Source organism: Microtus pennsylvanicus, chromosome 18, assembly GCF_037038515.1.
Source record: "Microtus pennsylvanicus isolate mMicPen1 chromosome 18, mMicPen1.hap1, whole genome shotgun sequence".
Lineage (NCBI taxonomy): Eukaryota > Metazoa > Chordata > Mammalia > Rodentia > Cricetidae > Microtus > Microtus pennsylvanicus.
The window spans coordinates 16039702-16065844 of NC_134596.1; the positions used below are offsets into that span (position 1 = coordinate 16039702).

The 26143-nt window shown below is 46.3% G+C and overlaps 1 protein-coding gene across 2 annotated transcripts in view; it reads left to right on the plus strand.

Annotated features, from left to right (window-relative positions):
- Pcsk6 (proprotein convertase subtilisin/kexin type 6) overlaps positions 1-26143 on the plus strand; it is a 183694-nt gene that overhangs the window by 55502 nt on the left and 102049 nt on the right. For both annotated transcript variants that reach the window (XM_075953248.1, XM_075953247.1), the window contains exons 3-6: positions 11376-11480; positions 12425-12568; positions 13744-13820; positions 16486-16574. In XM_075953248.1, the coding sequence (XP_075809363.1) occupies positions 11376-11480; positions 12425-12568; positions 13744-13820; positions 16486-16574 (415 nt within the window). The remainder of the gene's footprint in view (positions 1-11375; positions 11481-12424; positions 12569-13743; positions 13821-16485; positions 16575-26143) is intronic.

Sequence of the window (26143 nt, forward strand, 5' to 3'; positions counted from 1 at the left end):
TGGTGTCACTGAGATGTAGAATGATCATCCAGTAGGGTCATCCAGTAGGCTACAACCAATAGAACCAATGGAGAGGTAACGGGAAGGCAAACCAACCAGCTTTATAGATGCTCTTGGGAAGAGGAGCCTGGGCATAGAAATACAAAAGCCCATTTCTTGCCAACACAGTACGAACTTGCAGAGAGCCAAGGCCTTATCTCGTTTGTTTTTATTCTCCCTACAAGCCCAGCAGTTGCCCGGTAAAAGCTAACAGATGCTAAATAAATGTTTATGAAATGCCCCTCAGTTATCGCTCATGTATACCTGTCTTCATTTGCATACCAGCCCCTCTCTTTCTAAATGTTTGAGATAGAAATTGTGGCTCACCCTAACTCACTTAAAATGAAGCCCACAAGAAAGCCTGGATTCTGAAAGCCTTACCATGTTGCCAAAACCATCATGATAGACGCCGGCAGTGTGGATCGGTGTCTGCTAGGGTTGCTGTGACAAAGGGCCGCAGACTGGGTTGCTTAAGTAACAGATGGGTCTGTCTCCCAGTCATGGAGGCCAGGAGGAGAAGATGAGGGTTTCTGCTGGGTGGATTCTGCTGAGGTCTGTTGCACGTTCCTGTGCTCCTGCTGTGTCCTCACATGGTCTCCCTCAGTGCACATCTGTGCCCTAATCTCGCATGAGGACATCAGTAATAATGGATGAAGGCCTCCTCTAATGACCTCACTTTAACTCAATTTGTCTCTTTAAAGACTGTCTCCAGAGGTTGGGGTGTGGCTAATGGCAGAACACTTGCCTAACATGGGTGAGGCCTTGGGTTTGAGCATCACAGTCTCATTCTGAGATCCTGGGGCTTAGGACTTCAGCGTAAGAATCTAGGGGGAGACACAATTCAGCCCTAAGGACTGACCAGACTGGGCCGTGACCGCAGCTCTGTCTTCAGTAACTGGAAGCCGGTGACGGTTGATGAGAGATTGGCACCTTCTAGCACCTTCTGTGTCCTTCAGCAAAGTGAGAAGTAACTTACGGATGAATGAACAGTTTTAATTTCCAAAAGCACCCACTGACATACTGCTCACATTTTTAGCGTGAATCCTAATTGGTCTTAATAATAAAAACCTGGAGTCAGATATTAGGACGTGAAAGCTGAAAGATCAGAGAAACAAAGCAGCAGCCAATAGTTCTTACCCCTATGAAATCCTCAGAACCAAGGGGCCAAGATCCTGTCTTTACAAATCCTTAGACTGAATTCCCTGAACTCATGTCTGCCCCTGCTTTATATTCCTCTCTCGCTCAACCATCTCCTGTCTCCACCTCCCTAGTGCTGGGATTAAAGGCATGTGACTTCCATGTACTGGGATTAAAGGTGTGAGCCACAACTGCCTAGCTCCGTTTCTGTTTTAAACTGGATCTAGTGTAGCCCAGGGTGGCCTTGAACTCACAGAGTTCACTGGGGAGCCCTCTGATTCCCCAGTGCAGGGATTAAAGGTGTGTGCCACCACTGCCTGGCCTCTATGGCTAACGAGTGGCTTAGCTCCACACTCTGATCTTCAGGCAAGCTTTATTCATTAGGTCACAAACAAAATATCATCACACATCACATCTCTTGTGATGGTTAAGCCAGGGTCTTCTAAACAAACAGAATTCAAGAAATGGCTTCTACAGTGTTTTTCTGTGGCTGCAAGTGAAGAGGGGAGGGGAGGGGTTGCATCCCTGTTGCCTTGGTGACACGACAGGGTGTTGCTGGTGGGATTCTAGGCTGAGTTAGAGTGTGTCTTGTTTCCTGGGTTTCCTAACTTCTTCCCATTGTCTACTGCCCTGGCTTACATATACAATTGGTATAGCAACCTTGTGTCTACTCCATGCCAACCCCAAGCAGAAGTACAGCACTCCAAGTGGGCTCAGGCATCCTGCTAAGTGCAGCTCAGATGAAGCCAGAAGCCTAGATAGTTCTCCTGGTCTCCACGGAGGTGATAGCTGTCATATCCACAAGTGCAGAGAAAACCCTTTCATTTCTATGAACCTAACTTAACCCTATGGTTTTTTGTTTTCTTTGTTTTGTTTTTTGAGACAGGGTTTCTCTGTGTAGCCCTGGCTGTCCTGGCACTCACTCTGTAGACCATGCTGGCCTTGAACTCACAGAGATCTGCCTGCGTCTGCCTCTCAAGTGCTGGAATTAATGGCGTGCACCACCAGTGCTCGGCTCCCCGTGATCTTTTTGTCATTGCTGTCACTGTTGCATTTTAACCCACGAGTTTTATTTCCTTGCCCTAACACAGTACATTGTTCTTAGTTTAAACTTTCAAAGTGACCAGTCAACAACTTTTCATCAGAGACCAAAGGAGAAAAGCGCAAGGGAGAAAGAGTCAGGAGGTCGGGAAAGTCTCGAGGCGGCAGCACATCTCAGTCTTCTGTTTAGTCCAGCACTGTGGGCCACAGGAGGGCATGTAGAAGGGAAGGACATGCAGGGAGCATTGAAGCCATAACTACAGACAGAGCCTAGAGCATGTAGAAGGGAAGGACACGCAGGGACCATCGAAGCCATGACTACAGACAGAGCCTAGGGCATGTAGAAGGGAAGGACACGCAGGGACCATCGAAGCCATGACTGCAGACATAGAGCCATCAAACTCCAAATAAGAGGGCCATTGCCTGCCCTTTCTGAACAGAGACCAGGAGGAGTGGATGGGGGATGGTAAAATGGGAGGTGGTGGAAGGGAAAGAGAGGGGAAACTGTGGTTGGTATGTAAAATAAATGAAAAATATTAATAATGAAAGAGCAAGAGGGCCTTTAGTCTACTCAGAAATGTGGGTTAGCATCAGGACATACAGCGTGGAGGCACGAGCCAAGGACATTTTCTTCATGTTTATAATTTTGCCCTTCGGTAAAAATTTATGCTTTTCCTTTTATGTTCTCGTGATGTAGGTGACCAAAGAGGATGGCAAGGAGTGGCCAGAGGTCCCTCTCTTTAGATTTACTCCGTCTTCCTAATCACAGTGAGACTGAGGCCCTTTTGACAAACAGATCAAAGTTACGGTAGAACAAAAACCCCATGCCCATTTTTGCAGCATTTCCACACAGTTCCCAGAAGTCCCGGGACTCCAACCTGTCCTTCCTCTTCTTTAGGGACATGGGTCCAGCTTAACTTCCTCTCATGTCTGTACACAAGAAAATAGTGCACACACAGTAAAGCGGTGTGCAAGCTGTATGGGGTTGTGTAATCATTGGCCAACACTCTCTTCCTCACCTAACTCACCATGTTGAGCCTTTCAGCAGGCTGGTGGTTGGCTCAGCAAGGTCTTTAAATCAGTCAGCATAAACTAAATGTGATCACCTCGTTGAGTGCAAGGGCTTAGAGATGGGCTGGCCAAGCCCACACACTTCTGTGGTTTGGAAACTGAGGCCCTGGCAGGATATCTGACTGTCTACTCCGGCTTATTTCCCCAGCTGCTCCCTTCTGCGGGAGGGCTTTAGAATTCAGTGCTTCCTGGGCTCCAGTAAAAGGGCCTTTCCTCTACTGATCTGCAAGGTGGGTACTCGGGCTGCCTTACCATATAGAAGTCCCTTTTGTTCTTTTACATTTATAGAATAAAGTCCACTTCTCTTCAATGAAGCCAAAAGGCACAGAAAAGAGAGAGTTGCTAGGAGCTGTCCTCTTTGCTCTTGGAACCACTGTGCACGGAACACAGAATCCATTCAAGGCCCGGTAGGAGAGACCCACTTCTGAGTGCCTAAAGAGTGGTTTGGTTCTCATATGTGCCCTTCCCTGCCATCCCGTGTAGGAGCTTTCAGTACAGAGGCCTCTGTGAATGTCCTTTGTCGCCTTATCCATCCACACCATGGACCCTAAGCTCACATATAGAAAGGGGCCTCCCTGGAGAAGCTTGCTGGGCTTTCTGAGGCTGTAGCAAAGCCTTCTGGGCAGGAAAGGGCTTGACATCATACATGACTTTGGGTAGGGCACAAGCAGAGTTTTATGTTCTCTGTGTCAGGACTGTCACATGCGAAGACTTTTCAAAACAGCCCTTTGTTGTTAGTGACACCCAGGACCAATGTGTCAACTGGGCTCTCCACTCAGAGGAAGAGGAAACAGCTAAGGATGCCACTGGGACCAGATGAACAATGAGGCCACATCAATGGCACTTGACACCTGCAGGCTATTTCCTGCAGCCCTGTCAGGGTCTCCCCACACTCCCCACCCCTGCCCTCTGCCACTATATCTCTATTTCTTCTTGTGGGATCCTATGGCTGTCTGTAAAGGGTATCTCATCTTGTACACATTCCAGAGAGGCTGGATTTTTAACTTGACTTCTAGAACGAAGTGGGACATTTGCTGGAAAACAAAATATAGGCTTGGGGCAAGGCGGTGTGTGGGCTGCAGTTACTGCCAAAGTGCCGCTCTGCATGGAATCCTGGGAAGACTCTTTCCCGGAGCAAAGAACTTTGTAGGGTAATTCTGGTGTCAGCTTAGCCGGAAACAAACAGAAGTGGAGAGAAGAAAAAAAAAGGGTCAGAATAAAGAAATCAAAATGAAGACGTTTTGCAACAGTTGGCGATGGGCAGGAATTGTGCATGGTAGGAGTGTGTTTAGTAGCCTTGCTCCCAGCCCAAATCGCTTATTGCTGATGTTCCACAGAAACTAAACAAACATACAGTAGTCAGTACCCAAGCAGTACATGCCTGTATTTTAGCTTTAATAGTCTGGAGTAGAGGGTTGTGAGTTCAAGACCAGCCTGAGCTACGGACTGAGTCCCAGACTAGCAGAAGCAACATAGTGAGACCCCGTCTCAGAAAGAAAAAGAGATCTATCTAAATTATATTTTCAACTCAGAAGTATGTTCCTAAAAGTCTGTTTATGGTTGTATCTTATTTGCGACCCGAAGCATATTCATATTTAAAATCTGAGTCACCGCTTCATTTCTTTGTCCCGGAAGCATTAATGAACTCCATCTGAGTGCCACGCATTGCCGAGCTTCGTGAAATACAACAGCAACAGGACTTAGACCCTGCCTACGTGGCTGTAGGGCAGCGTAGGATAATTGGACTACTGTTTTAAATTCACATCTGTGTCACTATGTCAAATGCCTGAGATAAATCAACTTGGGACAAAGGGGGGGGTGAACTAGAACGAAGTATAATGGTATAGGTATGAAAATGCCACAATGCATCACTCGGTTTGATAATTTAAAGTTTGCTTTAAAAATAGGAAAGGTGTGTTTTCTGCCTCAATTTCAGAACTTTGAAGTCATCGTTACCTGATCCTATTGCAGTGGTTCTCAACCTTCCCAATACTGCGTCCCTTTAATACAGTTCCTCATGTTGTGGTGACCCCAACCATAAAATTATTATCATTACTACTTCATAACTGTAATTTTGCTACAGTTATGAGTCATAATGTACATATCTGTGTTTTCTGGCGCTCTTAGGCAACCCCTGTGAAAGAGTCACTCAAACCCCAAAAGGGCCACGACCCACGGGTTGAGAACCACCGTCCTATTTGTTTGGGCCTGTGGTGGCACACCACATCATAAAGGGAGCACATGACAGGGAAGGCAGATTCGCCTCACGGCAGCTGGGGAGCAAATACCAAGGAAGGTCCAGGGCAATATCCCTCAAAATTGTACCCCAGTGACATAATTTCCTTCAACTAGCTTCCCCATCCCCTGCTGGGGATGAAACCCAGTACCTTGTACATGCCAACTAGGCAAGTAGTCTACCGCTGGCCTGCAGCGCCAGTCAGGACCTCAAGTCTTCAAGGCTATGGCCATCTCTCAATAGCACCACAGGCCAGTCCACAAGCTCCCACCACGCTTGCCAACCGTAGCAGCCCCCAAAGCCATACGGTCAGAAGTGGAGGCCAGGGTCACTCAGACATGAGCTTAGTTGAGTTTAGACCTTGTTTTCCCAGTTTCATATTGTGGACTCGAAAGCCGAATCAATACATACTGTTGTCTCTTGCTGTAAATTTCTCACAGGGAGAAAGTCTGGCCACCTCACACAGTGTACGGCGTCTGGCGCAGAGGGCGTGAATGGAGCTTTAGTGGGAAGAGATGGTCAGGCCTGCTTCCAGAGAAGCACGAAGACTTCCTATGTACACCAACTCTCTGAGGAGAGGGGCTTACTAGACCATGGCCTTAACATAATGCAAAACTTATTTTGCTCATCTTTTAATCTCCCCCTAGGGTTTCTCAGTCTCAACACTGTCTCAAAGTCCAAAGTTTCCGAGATTCAAGGCAGTTTCTGAACGACAGCGCCCTGTAAAAATCAATAGTCAAATCACATACTTCCAACATATAACAGCACATTATACATTATGGTATTATACATTACCACCCCAAAAGGGAGGAATGGGAGCGTGGTGAGGAGATCCTGGACGAAAGCAAAACCCGGATTCCAGCAAAGCAAACACAGCCCTGTGGATCCCCTGGTTCCAGTGTCTTAAAAGGCTCCACCCTTCCAGCGCTGCAGTCACTGACACGCATCTCTAGACTGGCTCACCCCGTCTGTCGCTCCCCTTGGCAGCTGTCTAACAGCTATGGCATCGCCGATGTCTGTGATCTCCTCTGCAGCCCAGGTTTCTCTTTCACAGCCTTGTAAAACAGCCTCTTACCCTCTTGGGACTTTCACACAAGGACACCCCCTGCCACACTGCCTGCCCATTGTGGCTCTCTTGTGTCCTTCATACTCTGGAGCCAGCAGCAAACGGGCAACATCGTCAGGTTTGGGATGGCCCCTGCCCTCTTGAACCACACTGGCTTTGGGATCCAATTGTTTTCTGGAAGCAGAAACACCACGGGTTCTCTTTCACAAGTTAGGAGCTTGGTGGTGAGGGTTAGGGGATGGGGGGGGTCTCCCCCTGAGGACACCCCTCCCTTTGTTCCAGTATAGTTGGCTCTCTCCTTAATGCTGCTGATCTGAGCAGTTATAGCCCCTCTTCCAGCACAGGCTTTGGATGTAACATTAAGCTTTTTAGTGCCTTTCTTCCCCTCTAAACTATACATCTTGTATTTTTTTTTACCCCGCCCATTCCTTTTAACTGGAGACCTGCATAAGAGTTGTGTATAGTAACCAAGCCACAAGTTCAATACTATGCTTTGAAATCCTCTCTGCCAAAGATATTAGTTCCTTGATTTTTTTATTTAGCCTCAGGCAAGTTCTTAGGACTAGGGTGGAAAGTGGCCAGATTCTTTGCCAAATATCGTAGGAATGGCCTCTAGCCCAGTTCCCACTGTCGTTTCCCTCTGAAACCTCTTCAGCCACAGTCCCCATTTCTCGCGGCGCTGCTGCCTTCCAGGCTGCTTGTGGAATGGCCCGATAAGCCCCGCTTGCCGCCTTTAACCTCTTTTCTAGCCCCAAGTTGCAAAGTCTTCCATATTCCTTCAGAACAGCAGCATGACCATGTCCTTGACAGCCACAGCCTCTGCTCGCTGGTTCCAAGTTCTGGACTGGTTCCTTTCCCCTTCCTGAGATGAGAACACCCAAACTAACACAGCTTACAGAAGGCTGTAAGCTTCAGAGGGCTGGGAGCCCCAGATGCGGCAGGCATGGGGACTGGATCAGGAAGCTGAAAGTGCACATTTTTCCTACAAAGCAGAATGCAAATAGAGCTAACTAGAAGTACAGAAGCCTCTCTCCTCCGACCACCAAAAAAAAAAATCTGAGCCCATGGGGGACATTCACACTCATTCAAACCGCTGTAATGGGCAATACTTAACCCAAAGAGATTCTCATGTTGCTTTTTCTAATATAGATAACTACATACTCAGGGTAAATTAGTCCAAAAGACACGTTATCAGCCCTCAGCTCTTCAACATTTGCTTTCAATTTCTACCGAAGCACCAGTCCCAAGAGGGATATGTTAGAGACCTTAGTAATGCGGTCTTTTGCTGTGAATTGCATTAGTTGTGGACATAATGAGTCTTGGACAAGCCTAGGCAAAGGACCCTTCTGTGTGCATGGGTGGTTTTTGTCTGATGGGGGAGATGGAGCTTCAGTCACTTGGTTTGGGGACACATGCATATTTGTGGCCTTCTTAGAGTAGCTGGGTGACTCTAATCTGAGGGCACCCACACAGAGCCTCACATCGGGCTGGGGTGGAGGACTGGCGTGTTGGCCTTGGTCAAGAACCAAGTATATTTACCCTCGCCTCCCCAGAACTTAGCGCTGGGCCCATGGAATTCTCGTGCACATCTCTGTTGAGTGAGCAGGTGACTATGCGATCCCAGGATGACCAATCACTATGCAGAGAAGTCAGGATGGAAAATTAGCTTATTCTTTATGACAGTCCAGAAGTGAGCTTGGGAGTCCTGTTGGCCCTTTCCCAGAGATGGGTGAGGATTAAGGCAGTGGCCAGAGCCTGAGAAAAAGATAGGGTGACAGCTAGCCAGGGTAGCCATTGTGCTTGGGCTGACCGGGTCCCTGTTCACAGCGTTGACCCTAGACAGCCCACACTGGGTACATAATCCATGCTGTTTGGTTTCATTGCTCTGAGACTGTCGTGGTCACTGTCTCCTGTCACTGGGAGAGATTCATAACGAGGAGAGAGAGCATACCGTTGGGAACTCCGGATCGTATTGTGTGCATCCATTGTTGTCACAGCCCCCACAGAACCGTGTCAGCATGGGGCCCTTCCCCAGAGCCCAGCCATGACCAGGAGCTGGGATGCGCAACTCATTCATTCAGCTGGCAATTCCATTCTGGAAGCTTGTTTCCCCACACCAACGCCCAGGCTCATAAAGCATAGCTACCTTCTTGAGTGGAAATGAGCCTGGTGGTGCTGGAGTTCTGGGTGTTTAAGGGGACAGTAAGTCAGGAGCTCTCAGCATGGCCGGAGGGGTGGCATCATCTCAGAGAGGATAGAACCAGAGGCGTCCACTGTGTTTTTTATCGAGGTGTTTAGCAGCTGTGGAAACTGCCTTACATCTCTCATACCAGGTAGTGCTTTCTGTTCCAGTAGCAGCAGAAGTGGGACGCTGTAAAATGCCGTGAGTGAGTGGCTGTGATGAGCAAAACCTCTCGTTGCATCGTTTTTGTCTCCCGTAGGAGTCTCTGTCTGTGGCACTTAAGAATTGCCCCGGACCTGGGGCCAGAGCTTTTAAATTGTCTAACCCCAAACTGATTTTGAGCCCTTTGCAGGATTTCTCTGTTGTTGTTTTTGAGACAGTGTCTTGCTGTGTAGCTCTGGCTGGCCTATGCATCAAACCTCTTGCCTCCCAAGTACTAGGATTGATGGTGTGTGCACCCATTCCCAGCTTTCTTGAAGGGTTGCTAATAAACCAAGTATACAGACGATTCATAGATAGATCATATCATGGTGGGTCAGCCCATGCTTCCTCCTACAGATTTGGCCTGCGTACCAGGGAGCTTTGATATCCATTGTCCACCTGTCAGGCTCCCAGTCGGGGTGCAGTGCTCCCTCCTTCAGGAAATGGAGAAGCTGAGGCTTACCAAAGAGAGGGGAATCTTACCTTTGACCCCAGAATACCTCACTCCTTGTTTAATCTGTGATAACTATTTTAATGTCTAGGACAGGCCCAGAGTCCCCAGCCTTGGCCCAGAAACCTTCAAGTAACCTTTTCTTCCCTTTTCCTTTGTTCTTTCCTCTTGCCTGTGCCAACTCCTATAGGCAGCCTGTCTTATGTAGAGTGACCTCACTCCCACCGTCTGCGGGGTGGGAGCCCCAGAATGGGGTCCAGCCTCCTTGAGAGCAAGGACTGGATGCACGATTGCAATCTCGTCTTTCCAGCCTTGGCACCCGACTGAACCCCAGCAGCAAGCATTGCTGAGGGGCTGCCCGGCTCAGCAAGGCCAAAGAAAACACTTCCACTACCTTGGGGTCTTGACTAGGCTCCTGCAGTCGGGAAAGAATGTGTCGCATGATAAGCATAATGCTGCACGCTGGGCACTGGTGTGACTGTTTTGTATGCCCTGTGTACGCAGCGGCCATCAGAATGCATGATGACAGGCCCATTCTTGAGACAGACAAACGGAGGCTCGGGAGGCACCGCGAGGTGTGGGCCTGAGCTTCTCCCAGTCATTCCGAGTCCTAGAAATTATTTTTCCTTTCAAGCTCTTGCTCGATCATGAAGGCAAGTAATACCACGTGAAAGAAATTTCTAAAATCTCGATTATGAATTAGCAGTGATGTCACCAGCTAGGAATTGCTGATGTCAGTCCTCTGCTGTTTTCCTTTCTGGATCGTCTCTGTGCATGCTTTGGTGCCGCGTTTCTAGTCGCTGGCCAGATTTCTGGTACATTCATTATGGTCATTTACTTCCTCGTGTCCCCTGGTACCGGCGGACAGAACAGTTTTTCTTCATTCTCTTCCATTCGTGTTTCCTTTTTCGGAGCAGTTGTCAATCAGGTTTTTTTGGCACCTCCACGTTCTATTGTTTCTGGTGGAATAAGGTCAGAGTCTCTGCGTTATGTCACCAGCACCACCAGCAACCCCATTCATAGTAAGCCAGCAAGCTTTCAAATGGGGTCAAAGGCTTCCCTTGGTGCATGCCATCCAGATCACCTACCGTGACCCAGATCTTACCAAAGGAAACCCACAGTGTCTAGAAGAGACTGAAGTTGGGAGGCCACTTTTTTGTTTGTTTTTTTTTTGAGAAAGAACTTTTCTGTGTAACAGTCCTGGCTGTCCTGGAACTCACTCTGTAGACCATGGCTTTACATTCACAGAGATCCACCTGCCTCTGCCTCCCGAGTGCTAGGATTAAAGGCGTGTGCCACACCACCCAGGGAGGTCACTTTTAACAAATAAATGCTCTGTCTATTTATCGGCTATCTGTCTATCATAGATGTACCTATCTATTAGATATACCTATCTATCATATAGATCTACCTGTGGTTAGCTTACACACACACACACACACACACGCACACACAAATGTCACACACAGCACATGTGTGGAGACTACAGGCTAAGTATGGAGTTGTTTTTCATGCTCCACATTGTTATGAGTTTCTCAGGTTTGTGTACTTAGTGTTTTACCCACTAAGCAACCTTGCCACCCTTTTTTAAGTGTTTGTGTGAACACAGATACATACACGTGCACACCAGAGTGTGCATATGGAGGTTAGAGGAAGGCTCCCCGAAACTGGTTCTCTTCCACATCACTTCTGAGATAGGGCCTCTGTTGTTGCTGCTACACTGTAGACCCCAGGGTAGCTGACCTTGGAACTTCTGGGCAATTCTCCTGTCTCCGCTTCTCCATCTCGCTGTCAGGGTGCTGGATTAGAGATATGAGCCATTGCATCGTGTTTGGTTTTTAATGTCTGTTCCTGGGCTTACGCTCAGGTTGTCGGGCTTGCACAGCGAGTCTTTTACCTGTGCAAACATCACACCTTTGAAGCAAATAATATCTCCATTGCTTTCTGGTAGGTAAAATGGCTCCAACAGCAAGAAGTGAAGCGCAGGGTCAAGAGGCAGGCGCGAAGCGACTCTCTCTATTTCAACGATCCCATTTGGACCAACATGTGGTACATGGTGAGTAGGTGATGGGACCTCTGTCTTCTCTAGGACGTTAGCATGCTCCTCTGAAGTGGGTTGACTTTTCCCTTGCGATCCCAGGACAGCTCCGCATAGACCTCCTTCATCTTGAGTGTGAACCCTCTGCGTCAGTGTTCTCAACAGAGTTCCTCGTGTTGCAGTGACCACCCCACCCATAAAATTATGCTGTTGCTACTTCACAACTGTAATGGCACTACCATAATAAATTCTGATGTAAATCCATGACTTGCAGGGTATCTGATATGTGACCCCTGTGGAGGTTGCAACCCCCAGGTTGAGAACTACTGCTCTGCATGAAAGCACAAACGAGCCTGTGTGAGAGCCCAGAGAATCCTCTGTACAGAGCGAAGGGCTTTGATGCTGACTAAGGAGAGAGGAGCTGTCCCTGGGCAGTGTCCCCAGCAGGAGACAGTGACATAGGGAAATGGTAGCACACAGTCAGATGCAGAGAAGCTAGGGAGTCTCCACATGTAAGAAAGTCTTTGCTAAGCTGGAGCCCTCTGCTTTTCATGGCTTCCTAATATAGTCACCCCAATCTGGGTTTCCCTGCTATGCCCTGTGGGCATCAGGGGTGTTTGGGTTTCCGTGCTGTGCCCTGTGGGCATCAAGAGTGTCTGGGTTTCCCTGCTGTGCCCTGTGGGCATCAGGGGTGTTTGGGTTGCTGTGCTGTGCTCTGTGGGCATCAGGAGTATCTGTGCTGCCATGCTGTGCCCTGTGGGCATCATGAGTGTCTGGATTTCCGTGCTGTGCCCTGTGGGCACCAGGAACGTCTGGGTTTCCATGCTGTGCTCTGTGGGCATCAGGAGTGTCTGGGTTTCCGTGCTGTGCCCTGTGAGCATCAGGAGTGTCTGGGTTGACATTCTATGGCCACTCAGCATCAGAGGTGTCACCCTGGGTTTCAATATCTTCTGTGTTTGCAGCATTGTGCTGATAAGAACAGTCGCTGTCGGTCAGAGATGAACGTCCAGGCGGCATGGAAGCGAGGCTACACGGGAAAGAACGTGGTGGTCACCATCCTTGACGATGGCATAGAAAGGAATCACCCAGACCTGGCCCCCAACTATGTAAGTCCAACCTCAGACTTGACACACATGGTATTCAACCCACACCAGTTATAAAATACAGACAAACTGTCTTTCCTTTTCCCCCAAACACATTAAATCAGGGAACGATGAAAATCATCATGGGAAAGTTCAGGGATGCATTCTCCCTCGCACCAGGGAAGGCTTTGCAGAGGGATATGACCATGTGTTTGAGTCACATGCTTCCAGAATGTAGCCTAGAGAATAGAAACTCGTGCGCAGAGGTGGTTATCACATGCACATTAGCTTGTGGGTCATTGCAGGGTTAAAACAGAGGGTCTGGGCCCAGGGAGTCCAAGTTCCTCTCCTGGCTCTGTCACTTGCTTGATCCAGGCAAGCTGCCTGAGTTCTCTGTTCCTCGGTGTTACCGTCTGTAAAATAGGGCGACTGGAAGGACTGCTTCTTACGGGGTTATTGTAAGGACTGGATGAGTTCGTAAGTGTAAGGAGAACCTGGCATGCAGTCAATATGGGAAACGCGCTAAGCCTCTAACATACCTGGGGTCAAGAGTGGTGAAGTAAACCCCACAGAATCGGCTTTTGAGGTAACTATGTAGCCCTTAGAGATGAGTTTTGAAGACTGCATTACCACTGGAAAACTTGGTGATATGTCTTCCAAGAAGGATGAAATTTGTGTGAATACCATTATGACAAATACGTAAAGGAAAGTATGTATGCATGGTACAATATGAAATCAAGGAAGTTCTGGGACCTGAAGACTTTATGCAGAGAGGAATGAGCTGCCCCAGAAAACCAAGGCTGAGTGGCTCCTGTGAAGCATCTGGAATCACAGAGAGACAAAGGGTGCCATGGTCGCAGGGCCTGGGGAGGGAGGGGGTGGGCAGTTCCTGATTCGTAGTACATGCTTTTCATTTTGCACAGTGAAAAAGTCCTAGTGATAAATGGTCGTGATAACTGCATAAAAAAAAAAACGTGTGTGAATTTAGCAGCACTGAACCATACATTTGAAAGCAGTTGAGATAAGATTTTATGTACCATGTATTTCACCACAGTGAAAGGTGTGTAGGATGGTGGTGACCGTCACAGTAACCCCGGTTATGATTGTCCTCATTTTCTAAGCGTGGTGTAGGGGAAGTTTAAATGGGGGCTGTCGTACATTGTGTCTCTGATCTTTGCTAACCATGGTTTAACTCCTAGGATTCCTACGCAAGCTATGATGTCAACGGAAATGATTATGACCCATCTCCACGATATGACGCCAGCAATGAGAATAAGTATGTCCCTTTGCGGCCTCCTTCCTGGCTTATCTTCCTTTCCTTGCGCGCAAAGAGGAGGCCTGCAGAAGTGCTGACTCTGCATTCTTCTCCTGCCTGGGTGCCGTTCAGGGCATGTCTAGGTCTCAGAAGTCGCTTTACCACAGCTCCTTGGGCACAGGTGGCTTCTTTGGAGTTAGCCTCCTCTTTTAGGAGTTACCTCTGCTGGCCAGACGGAGATGGTGTGAAACACTATCCCTGTTTCTAGCCTTGTGGGCTATGAACGACGCTGAACAAATACAGAGTTCAAATCCCTGCCCTCCACCTACTGCTTGTGTGATGTTTGTGCACATTTGAGAAGCCTTACTGAGACAGTCCTTGTGTCCTGGAGGCTGCTCCATGCAGATGGTGTCCCTAGCTCAAGGGTTACTGAGATGGGTAAGCGAGGTGACCTGTGGGCATTGTTTACACTGTGTTAGTTGCCACCTCAGGTGACCTGAAGAGGTCACATGACCTGTGCAAGCTAAATGGCAGTCCTGGGGTTGCTCCTGGGATTTCCTTCATAGTGCCTACTTGTCTTTTCTCTGTCAGCATGCCTGATTTGCTTAATTTTTATCATTCTTCCAGAAAAAAAATACTTAGGAAAGTAACAAAAGCCCTTTCTCCCTTCCCTATGTTGACAAAGCACTGGCCTGTGTATCTTCCCAACTTGCTCATTTTAGCCAACTTTCTATCAACGAAAGGAAATGCTAGATTCAGTTGACTTAGAATAGGCAACGCTACATGCAATGCCCTGTGCTCTGGTCCTAGCTACTCAAGGGGAAGGCAGGAGGTGCTGCCGAACCTAGGAGTTAAAGGCTAGCCTGGACAATATAGCAAGATGTAGCTCTGAAGGGAGGAGAGAGAGAGAAGTGGGGAGAGTGGAAAAAGACAAAAAAAAAACAGACATGGAGAGATTTATTTTGGCCCACAACTTTGCCCCATCCATGGTCTGTTGCCTGCATCATGGTGGGAATACAACAGTAGATCTACAGGAGGTCAGAACAGTGCATGAGGTCACCCAGAAACTCAAAAGAAAAGGGGAAAGTGTCTGGGTCTCACAGGATCCCTCAGGGCATGACCTAGGATCTACCTGCTAAAGATACAGCCTCTTGCAGTAATGTCACTGTAGACAGATTATTCTTTGGGTCGCCAGCTCACGAATAATAACATGGAGACTGAATATTTATTATGAAAGTTCAACTTGAGCTTGGGCTTGTCCCACTAGCTCTTACAACGTAAATTAACCTGCTTCTATTAATCTATGTTCTGCTGTGTTCTTTTTTCCTCCTCTCCATTTCTGTCTGTCCAACTTGTTACATGTCTCCTGGTGCCAGATTCTTCTTCCCAGTCTCTCTCTCTCTCTCTGCCCGGAAGTCCCGCCTATACTGCGTACCTAGCTATTGGCCATTCATCCTTTTATTACATCAATCACAGCAATGCATCTTCACAGAGTATACAAATATCCCACAACATGTCACCCTGAAACTAAGCCTTTATTTAACACATGAGACTGGGACAGGGTATTCAACATCCAGAATCCAGCAGTATGCTATTATGCCATGGGGTCCACGAGATGCTGTGCAGGGCCAGTTGGGTGCTGGGTGCCACATGCCAGATGCTGACCTCCCAGAGCTCCTGGACTACCTGCTTTCTGACTCACGTCCCAAGGTGCCCTTCTGCTCAGCATTGGGGAGGCCTCGGGCAAAGGACCTGCTTCCTGGTCACACATCAAAGGGCAGGGAAGCATGATCTATATTCCACGCAGTGACCCTTGAAGGGCAGAATCAAATCCCAGCCTGTGACCTGAGAGCAGTCCTGGCCTTGGGGCTGTGACAGTTCCAGAGAATGACAGATGACGCCCTTCCAAAGGGCTAGCAAGCTGACCCGGGGCCATTTTTAAATTTTGCTACAAATCTGATCAATGATTCCAATTCCCCCGTGGTCTCTCCTCACAGCTGTGTACCATGTAAACTGGCCCATGTTTTGGCCTCGGCGAGAGGAAGTGACCCAGTGTGGCATGTCAGAAGATGGGGGTCATTCCTGGGGAAAGCAGTTTGTTTCTCGCTGACTTCCACATTGTCCCTTGCCTCTACTGAGTATTTGACAACACTGTCCTTTCTCAGCTCCTGTTACACCCCTGTGGAAATGGCAGAGGCCTGTGTAGGGAAGCAGGGTGCTTGTCAGGACACAGGGAACAAACAAAAGCACGGTGTTTTCTTCCTTTCGTTGTACTGGTCAGGCGAGCATGGACATCGCCGCACATGCAAGTGTCAAGTGGCATGTCTTTAGTCCCAGGAGACAAACTGAGGCAGGACTGTGAACAGCCCTGGCAGTGAGTGAGCAATAGGAAGCGAGGAGAAGCCCAGGCCATGGACACTGGCACCAGGTCTTACCGGAAATCTATCGGAGGCATCTTAGAAGGGACAACCTAGGAACCATTGTTTCCCACCTCCAGATGGGCAAAGCCTGCTTGAATACATAAGCCAGAAGGGCTGCCAAAAAAGGGGGTGGGGCTTGGCTGCCATCTCAGGCATAGGGATAGCTGACCTTGGCTGTGGAAATAATGAGCATTTTACAGGATTCTCTAATAATTGCTGGCCCAGGACCTTACTTTTATTGTTTCTTTTTTTTTTCTTTGCTTCAGACATGGCACCCGCTGTGCAGGAGAAGTCGCTGCTTCAGCCAACAACTCCTACTGCATCGTGGGCATAGCATATAACGCAAAGATAGGAGGTAAGGCAAAACAAGCGGGAGCAAAGGGACCAAGGACTGTGGTGTTCAGTAGCCTCACGTCCTATGGCCTGAGCATAGGCTTGGCACAAAGCAGCAATGCCAGCTTTGTTACAACCCTGGCAGCCAGCCTAGTAGGTAGGCCTCAAACTAGGAATTGCTTGCCATTTTCCTGCCATCGAGGGTCCCATTGGAAGGGAATCCTCTTGCCTGACTTGCCTCTGCTATCACATGGACTCTTCTGATAGGCTTCTGTGGCTCCCTGTCTCTTCCCAGACACACTTGCTGCTCTCTTGGCCCAATCTCCCGTTGCCGTGCAACCACTTCCTGTTTCCATATTTGATGGAGTGCTCCCCACCAATCATCCCCCTGCCTCCACCCTCTTTCTGGTGGAGTTGGTGTGTCCAGGGCTTGACCCCAGCTGTATCTGGCTTTCTCATGCAGTTAAGTCAAGCTGCCCTTGCTAGCATGAGGCTCTGGAGCAAAGGGTGCCATGTCTTCCTGTGCCCCACCGGCGCCTGGCCGTGTGATAACTCAGTTGTTGGGTTTTCTGAAGCGCCCCTAAGTGCACAACACTGAGCAGGTGGGGCAGAAGAAATAGTGCCAGCCAGTCTCAAGGACTTCTTGGGGGCTTACCCATGTCTCTGCTGGCCTCCTTATGGGTGGGGGTTGCAGCTTCATCAGCATCACCTACAAAGAACATGAGGTGGAGAGGCTGGGTCAGGGGTTCCCTGCATCACCCAGTCCTTGAGGAATTTCTCGAGTTTTGAGGGAGTTCCAAGTGTTTACTAAATTAGGAACTCTCCTGCCTCTCCTTGGACTTCTTGAAGTGGTTGGGATTTGGCATTTGGCATCAGGTCTCAGGCCTAAGCCCACTCACACACTCCACTGCCTGTGTAGTCACAACTTGTGTATTCTCTGTGAGCCCACGTATGGCAGGCAGTGATTGCCTCCCAGGTTTGATATGGCAATAAAATCAGATACCACATTTGCAGGCTTTGCCTCAGAGCTAATCTCCAGGGAGCTGCTGAGTCGTCCCCCACCCTCTCCCCCAGTTGCAATCCTCACATAATCAAAACAATTCATCTCACTTTGAGTGAGCAGATAGAACCATTGTTCGGGTTGTTCAAGCCGTGCTCCAGCTCCCTAGAAGGGCAGCATCAATGACTCTGATATCTCCTAGAGATGCAGATTCCTTGCTTCACCCCAGATCTGCAGAGTCCCACGGAGTTTGTCTGGACTAGGTAGTTTGCTAATACTGGCCTCGAGGACTCTCTGGGGCCATGCAGGAGGGGAAAGTGTAAGAACAACTCACTGGAAGCTAATAAAGCCCCGCCCAGGGGAGCTGCGCAAGGGCACGAGGGTGTTGTGCTGTCCTTGGATGGTCCTACCCTATCCTCCATGCAAAACTGTGTCTCTGAGCTTCCCAGAGTCTGCAGTCTAGACAGAGAGTACCTCCTGTGTAGGGTGGTGTGCTGTCTTTGGATGGTCCTACCCTATCCTCCACGTAAAACTGTGTCTCTGAGCTTCCCAGAGTCTGCAGAGTCTGGACAGAGAATAGCTCCTGTGTAGGGCTGGGAACAAGAATGTCTTAAAAATTAATTTATTGAACATCTTCAAGCACGTACCGCATGTATAACTCTGGGCAGCCACTGAAGGGGAGAAGATGATGCCAGACATAATTAGGAGCCTCCAGGATCTCAGCATGCCTGCGGGATGAATAGTACTGCCTAGAAGTCAGTACAGGATCAAGTCCTGAAGTGAGACAGGCAGGCAGAGGGTGGAAAGGCAGAAACAAGAGGCACGGCTGGATTCCGACCTGGAGGCTTGGCTGCAAACAGAGGGAGTTCCAAGGAGGCAGCGCAATCAGCAGCATGGAGCTAGGTGGGGCCAGGCTACCTGGGGAGGGACGAGGAACAGAGTATAGGAAGACAATGTTTGAGAGAAAGCTGTCCGTAACCAGGGACACAGGGCAGCCAGTATCCCCAAAGCCATCATGCACAATTCGGCTTCCACACAGATGGCCGCCTCTTCTGCCTGTCCCACCCCGTCACCCACCCCTAGGCAGGGCAATTTTTGAAGTACCCCAGACACAAGGTGGCCAACCTCTCTGAGACTTAATGCACACAGCAGTGACTCTGGGTCCACCGTGGGGCCAAACCTTTTCAGTTTTTGCTGTGTGGTTTCAGTTGTTGCTCAGGAGAGTAAAGTGTATATCCTAGCTTGTCTCAGTCCATCTGGAATAAGTCACATACAAATCATGTGTGATATAATGAAATAATCGAAAACAGATCCTTTCAGTTCACGCTGTCACGTTTTGTGGGTGAGCAGTTTATGTGTTCGATATGTGCCTATTGATATTACTTTTCAGCTCTTAGTTTGACACATAGTCTTGCTATGTAGCCCTGGCTCGCCTGTAAGTCTCTGTGTAGTTCAGGCTGACCTCACAGCAGTCAGCCCCTGTGAGGCTGATGTGTACAACCCTACTCAGCGCCCGCTGTTTCTTGCTTTAAATATTCAACTCAGCTAATAGAAAGATATACTTGCCTATATATGTAGTGTTTCTTTCTTTTAAAAAAAGGTTTATTTACATATTATATTATATTATATTATATGTACAGCGTTCTGCCTGTAGGTCATAAGAAGGCACCAGATCTCATTATGGATGGTTGTGAACACCATGTGGTTGCTGGGAATTGAACTCAGGACCTCTGGAAGAGCAGTCAGTGCTCTTACCCTCTGAGCCATCTCTCCAGCCCCTAAATGTAGTGTTTCTTAAATTTTCAACCTGAGAATTTATTCTTTGAAATCAGTTCTGAGTCAGTAGCCTAAATTGGCCTAAAGCTCTGTATGTAGCCTGGGCTGGCTTCAAACTCATGGCAATTATCCTAGCTCAGCCTCCCAAGTATTGAGAGTAAAGGATCAAGTCACTGTACTCTAGAAAATTGTTTTTTAAATTTTCAAGTATTCTGGTGAGAAATTCTCCTTCAATGTATTTGAAAGTGTCTTTTTAAAAAGCTACTTAATAAATTTAGTTTGCTTTAGTATTTTCACCATTTGTGAAGAAACATTAAAACAAGTTAAATGGTAAAAAAAAATAAAATAAATAAATTTAGTTTGTGGGTATATGGATACAGAAGTCAGAGGAAAACCTGGGGGAGTCAATTCTTTTCTTCCATCTTATATGTCCTGGGGTTCGAACTCCTGGCCCTGAAAGTGGTCTTTGTCTTCATGTTGGAAAGAAGTCGTAGGAACGGGATTCTAGTGTGATGCTTACAGTGATCTAAAGATATCGTTCTCTGCTCTTCTGCCACCAGTGTTTCTTGGTGAGGCAGGCACCATCCCTACTGCTGCCTCTGCTATGGTGTGATCTGTTCCTGCGGAGGCCTGAGGATGCTCTTCCCAATTCTTAGTTCCCTGCCACTATCAGGACCTTTTGTGTAATTTTCTTCCTATTATTCCAGCTTAGAGTTTGCTGTGTTTCTCAGTAAATTCATGTGCTCTCTCTGTCTCTCTCTGTCTCTCTCTCTCTGTCTCTCTCTCTCTCTATATATATATATATGTATAGATAGATAGATAGATAGACAGACAGACAGACAGAGAGAGATAGATAGATAGATATAGATAGATAGATAGATAGATATAGATAGTTAGATATAGATATAGATAAATATGTGTGTATGCATATGTATGTATATATGTATATCAGTTGTAGCTTAAAGAAAAAAGCTAGTGTTTAAGTGTTTTTAAGTTACAGTTGCCAGGCTACTCCACACACCTCCTAAGTCACTGAGGCTCTGTTTGGAAAAATCTTTATTTCTCTGTGTGTTTCTAATAAGATGGTTGGCATGATGCCGTCTCTGGGTGTGCCTTCTTTTTATTGTAGCCAGGCTATTCTTAATTCCACCTAATTACAAAGTTTTAGTTATTGTAATTTCTGTCGTATGTTTTCAGTTTGCTTTATTGTTTTTAACCATCTCTAAATCTCCCCCGAGACTCCCCACATCTTCACGCTAAGTATTTTTTTATCTGACACTCTCTGGTACAGCAGTAGAGATTACTACTGAGTCTTCTGTATTAGGTCTAGTATCCCGGTCACTTTTATGTTGGTAATGATTAGTTCTCCTCTTTACAATGGTTCACATATTCTTTTATTCGCATGTTTAGTTACTTTTATTGTATCATTATGTAATAAAAAATTTATTATACAATAAAAATAATCTATATTGTAGAATTTAGAGCCTGCTGGGTTTTTTTCTGAAAACTGTAAAATTCGTTCGTTACAGCAGTGATTTAAGTTTGAATTTTGAGAGACTTATTCATCGTTTCACAGACTTCTTTACCAGGAACATAGGTTTTGCTCTTGTACCATGACTTTGTGGTATTTCAGAAACCTGCAGTCCTGGGGTGCATAGTACTTGGAACATCTGTACGGCTTGCCCAGGCTTGTGCGCGTTGTCTCCCTTCTCAAGTTTTGTTTCTTTTTAAAAGAACATTGCCTAGACACATATATTTCAGGGATATGCTGAAGGATTGAGTGAACATATGTCTTTCCCTTCAGCTGTGTCCTTTCTGAGGTTCCTACTCTCAATTTCTCAAAATCCGTGTCCTGTTGCTATTGACTTCTGGCCTTGGACGAGCAAGGGAAAGCCCCTGCCGAGGAAATCCATCTAAACGTGGACACCCAAGATAGTCCCCTCTGTTCAACCACTGGATCCCCATCTATTTCTGCCCTCCTCTGGTTGCTTTCTGATGCCCGTAGAGATGCAGTTGTGTTTCCCAGGGCCTGGGATGATTACCTGTGAAGGGGTGGTCTGCTAGATGATTACCTGTGAAGGGATGGTCTGCTACAGTCTCCTCTACCCTTACAGAAACCAACACTTGGAGCTCATATGCTCTTTATTTTGATCTAGTAGAATACACGTTTGTTAGCCTTTGCCCCATATCAATCATCTTAAAGCATAATTCCTTGCACAGTAAACACCTGTCGTATAGCAGATCATGTCAACGCTAAATGGTTCAGGCTCATGGTTGCTCTTCAAGGTGTAGCAAATTGCTGGATGTCTGTAATCTGAATGCTGTACGGGGATCCATTCTCAAGACGAACTGCATGCGGCTGTTCTTTTCTCCTTGGCAGCTGTGGGCCGGGGTGCTGGCTGCTCCACGTACTCACCTGTCCCGGTAGCGTGGGAGCTAGCTCCCCTCACCACCGTTGATTGTTTTATGACCAAGGCCCAGGAACCACACACGTCAGCCATTCTCTTCCTGAGATGTGCGTCACTACGCCCCAGAGTGGCAGGAAGCTGGTTGTACCTTTGAGGACAAAAGTGGCAAAGTATTTTTAGACTTGGACTAAAATCGCGACAATGGGCTCTTAGGCAAAAACAGCCTGTTTATTCAAATGGAGTAGATTTTACCAACTTTCTTTGTAAAACTGTATGTTTCTTGTAAGTTTCATCCATAAATATAACTAAAGAGAACAGTGGGTCCATCCAAATTATATCTTATGAAACAAATTTCCCCAGCCACCAGCTCCCCAGGTCATATTATCATTAGGTGTGCCATCTATGTTCAGGAGAGATTAATTTCTCAGGGACCAATAGAGACATATCACTTTTAGAGTTGGGAAACCCTAGTGTGTTTAACCAATAGCCTGTAATGCATTTTGCTTTCGAAGATTTAAATTTTTTATTAAGTTCTTGAGCTACACATGGGTGACTTATGTTCTCTTTCTATGTGTAACATTCCAATAAAAACCTGATGAAATTTTTATAATGTCAAATTTGTTTATCTTTCTTTTATGATTCTGGAGTTGGGGAATCTAGCTTAAGAAAAGCCCTCAAAAAATAAAATTGGTTCTCCTGTGCTTCCTCTGAAAATGTAGTTTTTAGGACAATAATTTATCCGGAGCTTTAATGGAGTTATCTTTTATTTTTACCTCCGTATATGTTTTCCTGTGTGTTTTTTCCTAAGAATCGTGAATATAAGGAACCACTGATGTCATTCCCTCGCAGGTTACTCTTCAGCCTAGGCGTGCACACAGTCTGTCCCATCCCGCATCCCCCGTGGACACAGGCTGGGCCCTGATGCTTCCTTCCTCTGTCTCTAAGTTCTGTCAATGGCATGGTTATTATTTGGAGAGTTTTGAGTTTTTCCGATAGTTAACAGGGTGAATTTTCTCTTACTGTCCTTTCCAAAAAAATATGACCCTACTATTCTTGCACGCTTTCTCTTTCAAGTGAACTTGAGAGTTTTCTTGTCTAGTTCCATGAAAATTCCTGTTGGGGTTTTAATTGGTATTGCATGGAACATATAGAATAATTTGGGGGAGAATTGACTTCCTTACAATAACGAGTCTTCCCACCTAGGCAGCATCATGGTATGTTTCTGTATTTTTAGGCTTTTTTAAAAAGTATTAAAAAAAAAAAAGATCACTTTCTCCATATAGAGCCTTAATATTTAATTAGATTTATGTTGAGTTTGATATTTAATATATATTGATATTAATCATCGCTGACACGGATATAGGAAGGGCAGTGTTGTTTCTGCCGGCCTTGTTTGAATGCTCTTGGTGCCATGAGGCTTTATGGCTTTTCTGTGTGTAAATAGCAGGCACCTGTGGCCATAGTGGCGGACTGTCTCTAACAATGGTGACTCATTTCTTTTTCCCGCCTTATGTCAGTTTATACAGACTCCTGATCATAGTTGCTGAATGATCATGGCTTATGGGTTCTGTGGTCATATTCGATGTACACAGGAATAGTATTAAACCATTTACAGCTATCTTCTGTAAGTTTCCTCTTGCTGGCCTTTGTCAAATTGAGGCAACTGTATTTTATTCCTGGATTTCTGAAAGTTTTGATTAAGAGTGGATATTAAATTTCATTAGATGTTCCTTTAAAAGGCGTCTATAGAGATGATTATATTCTTTCTCACATGTGCTATTGAGTCTGTGTACTGTAATAAAGTGCATTAATATTGTATCTTTCCTTCTTGGAATAAATTCTATTTGATCACAAATATTGTTCTTTCAGCACACTACTGCTAGGGTGTCACTTAGGGTGATCTCGTGGGGTGAGTTAGGTAACTCTCTCCCCTGCTCTGAAGCGGTTGCCTTATCAGGGGCCTGGCCTCTTTTGGGGACAGCGGTAGATCTGACCAGAGTCACTTCCCCGGTTTATAAGTATCAGGCAAGAGTTCCCATAGTCTAATGCTAAAGGCCATGCATCTCAGTGATAAGATATAAACAAATCAAGCAGAAACTGAGCTGGAAACTGCTTCCCCACGAGCTAGATTTCACAGTGCTGAAATGGGCCATGCAGCGTACAGATGAAGGAAAGGTGTCAAGGATCCTACCTAGAAGTGAATCCTATAAATTCCAGCACCACCCTGCCATGCTATAGTGGCATCACTGTAACATAGGTAACCAACCACTCTCTGCTTAGCTCCGAGGTCCACTCCACAGCAAGGAACACAGGCCTGGTATTATGTCTTATTTTTTGTCTCTCTGATCTGTTTCTCAGAAGGGCACTGGTTCTCCTTGACGGTAACAGATTTGTCAATTTCCTTATGCTTTAGCCGTGTGTGTTTTACAGTTATGTTACATGTTACCTAAAAGATATGTCTTCCTAGTGTACTGAATCTTCAGTTGGTATAAAAATTAATGTCTTGATATTTTGGCTAATAATATTTACAGATTTGCTAGATTTTTTTATTGCAACTTTTATTGTACATTTTTTTCTTATTATTTTTATCCCTGATTTTGGAAGCAGAATATATCTGGTTTTATATTTTTTTTAAGTTATTTATTTATTTTTTTTAAAAAAGCTTTTTTATTTTTACATACTAATACCAGTTCCCTCTCTCTTCCCTCCTCCCACCCTCCCAACTTTCCCCCACCCTACCCCCATCCACTTCTCAGAGAGGGTGAGGCCTCCCATGGAGAGTCAACCAAGTTTGTACATCACTTGATGGTATGGGACAATTGTATTCTGTCAATTATATTTTAAATAAACACTGATTGGTCAGTAGCCAAGCAGGAAGTATAGGTGGGACAACCAGACAGGAAGTAGAGGCAGTTCAATGAGAACAGGAGAATTCTGGGAAGAGGGAAGTTCCCTCTGCAGGTCTGTCCAGACACAGAAGAAGCAAGATGTGACTATGCCGCTGAAAAAGGTACTGAGCCATGTGGCTAACACAGATAAGAATAATGGGCTATTGTAAGTTATGAGAGTTAATAAGAAGCCTGAGCTGATGGGCCAATCAGGTTATGATTTATATAGACCTCTGTGTGATTTCTTTGCGACTTAATGACTGTGGGAACCGGGCAGGACAGAAACCTCAGACAACAACTTTGAGGCAGTATAAAGGCCTTCCTCTCTGTGTCTAGGCTGAGCAAAGTATCCCTCTATAGGGAATGGTCTCCAAAAAGCCAGTTCATGCACTAGGGATAAATGCTGGTTCCACTGTCAGTGACCCCACAAACTGCACAAGCCACACAACTGTCACTCATATTCAGAGGGCTTAGGATAGTCCTATGCAGCTGTGAGTTTCCACTAGCTTGGGTCAGCTGTTTCTGCAACAGCAGTAGTTGCTCTTAATATCCAATCAAGCCATGCTTGACATTTTGTATTGGTTTCCTGCTAGTTTATTTGTCCATTTTCTTTGCCTCCCTGAAGGGTGATTTAAGTATTGTTTATATTCCAATTTGATTTATCTATAGTATGCTTTGATGTATAAATTCCATATAATTAATCAGACTACGGATAGTTATTTTACAGCTTGAGTGAAGTATAGACCTCACTAGTCTCCTCCCTCTAAGGTATTTATAACTGTCTTAATATACACATATTAGAACCATATCAGACATTTTTGCCTCAACTGTCAACTATGATACAGAAAACTCAGGAGGAGAAGCAGTACCCAGTGAGTCTTTAAATTTGTTTCGTTTAAAAAACGTGGGTAGACTTTAGCCTTTGCTTCTTTGCATACCTTTCCAGCCCTTCCTTTTACAGACTCTGGTGACATAGACGTTTGATCTTGTTGTAGTCCATTGTCTTTCCTCCCGTTGTTCTGGTTGGGATTCCTCTGGGTCTGTCTTACATTCCAGGCTTCCTCCTTGTGCCTGGCCCTTACTGGGCTGTTGTTTTGATGCTAGTGCCTTCAGGTCTAATACTTCAACTTGACTATTTTTTCCTTATGGTTTCTGTTTCTCTGCTGATAATTTCCATTTCTTTGTTACTGTCCTCTCATTTGGGTCAAGCATGTTTGTAGTTCTTGCTGAAACATTCTTGCTACGTCACAATCTGTGACTCCACTGTAGTGTTTCTCTGCGGCTGCATCACTGTCGTTGCTAACATGTGGTTCATGTGATATATAGTCTTCTGAAGGGTTTTGAGGGGGGAGGTGGATTTATTTTCAAGACAGGATTTCTCTGTGTAGCAGAGTTCAAGCTGTCCTGAAGCTCACTCTATAAACCAGGCTGGCCTCGAATTTCCAGAATTCCGCCTGCCTCTGCCTCCAGGTGCTGGGATTAAGGCACATACCACCACACTATATGTGATTTTCATTAG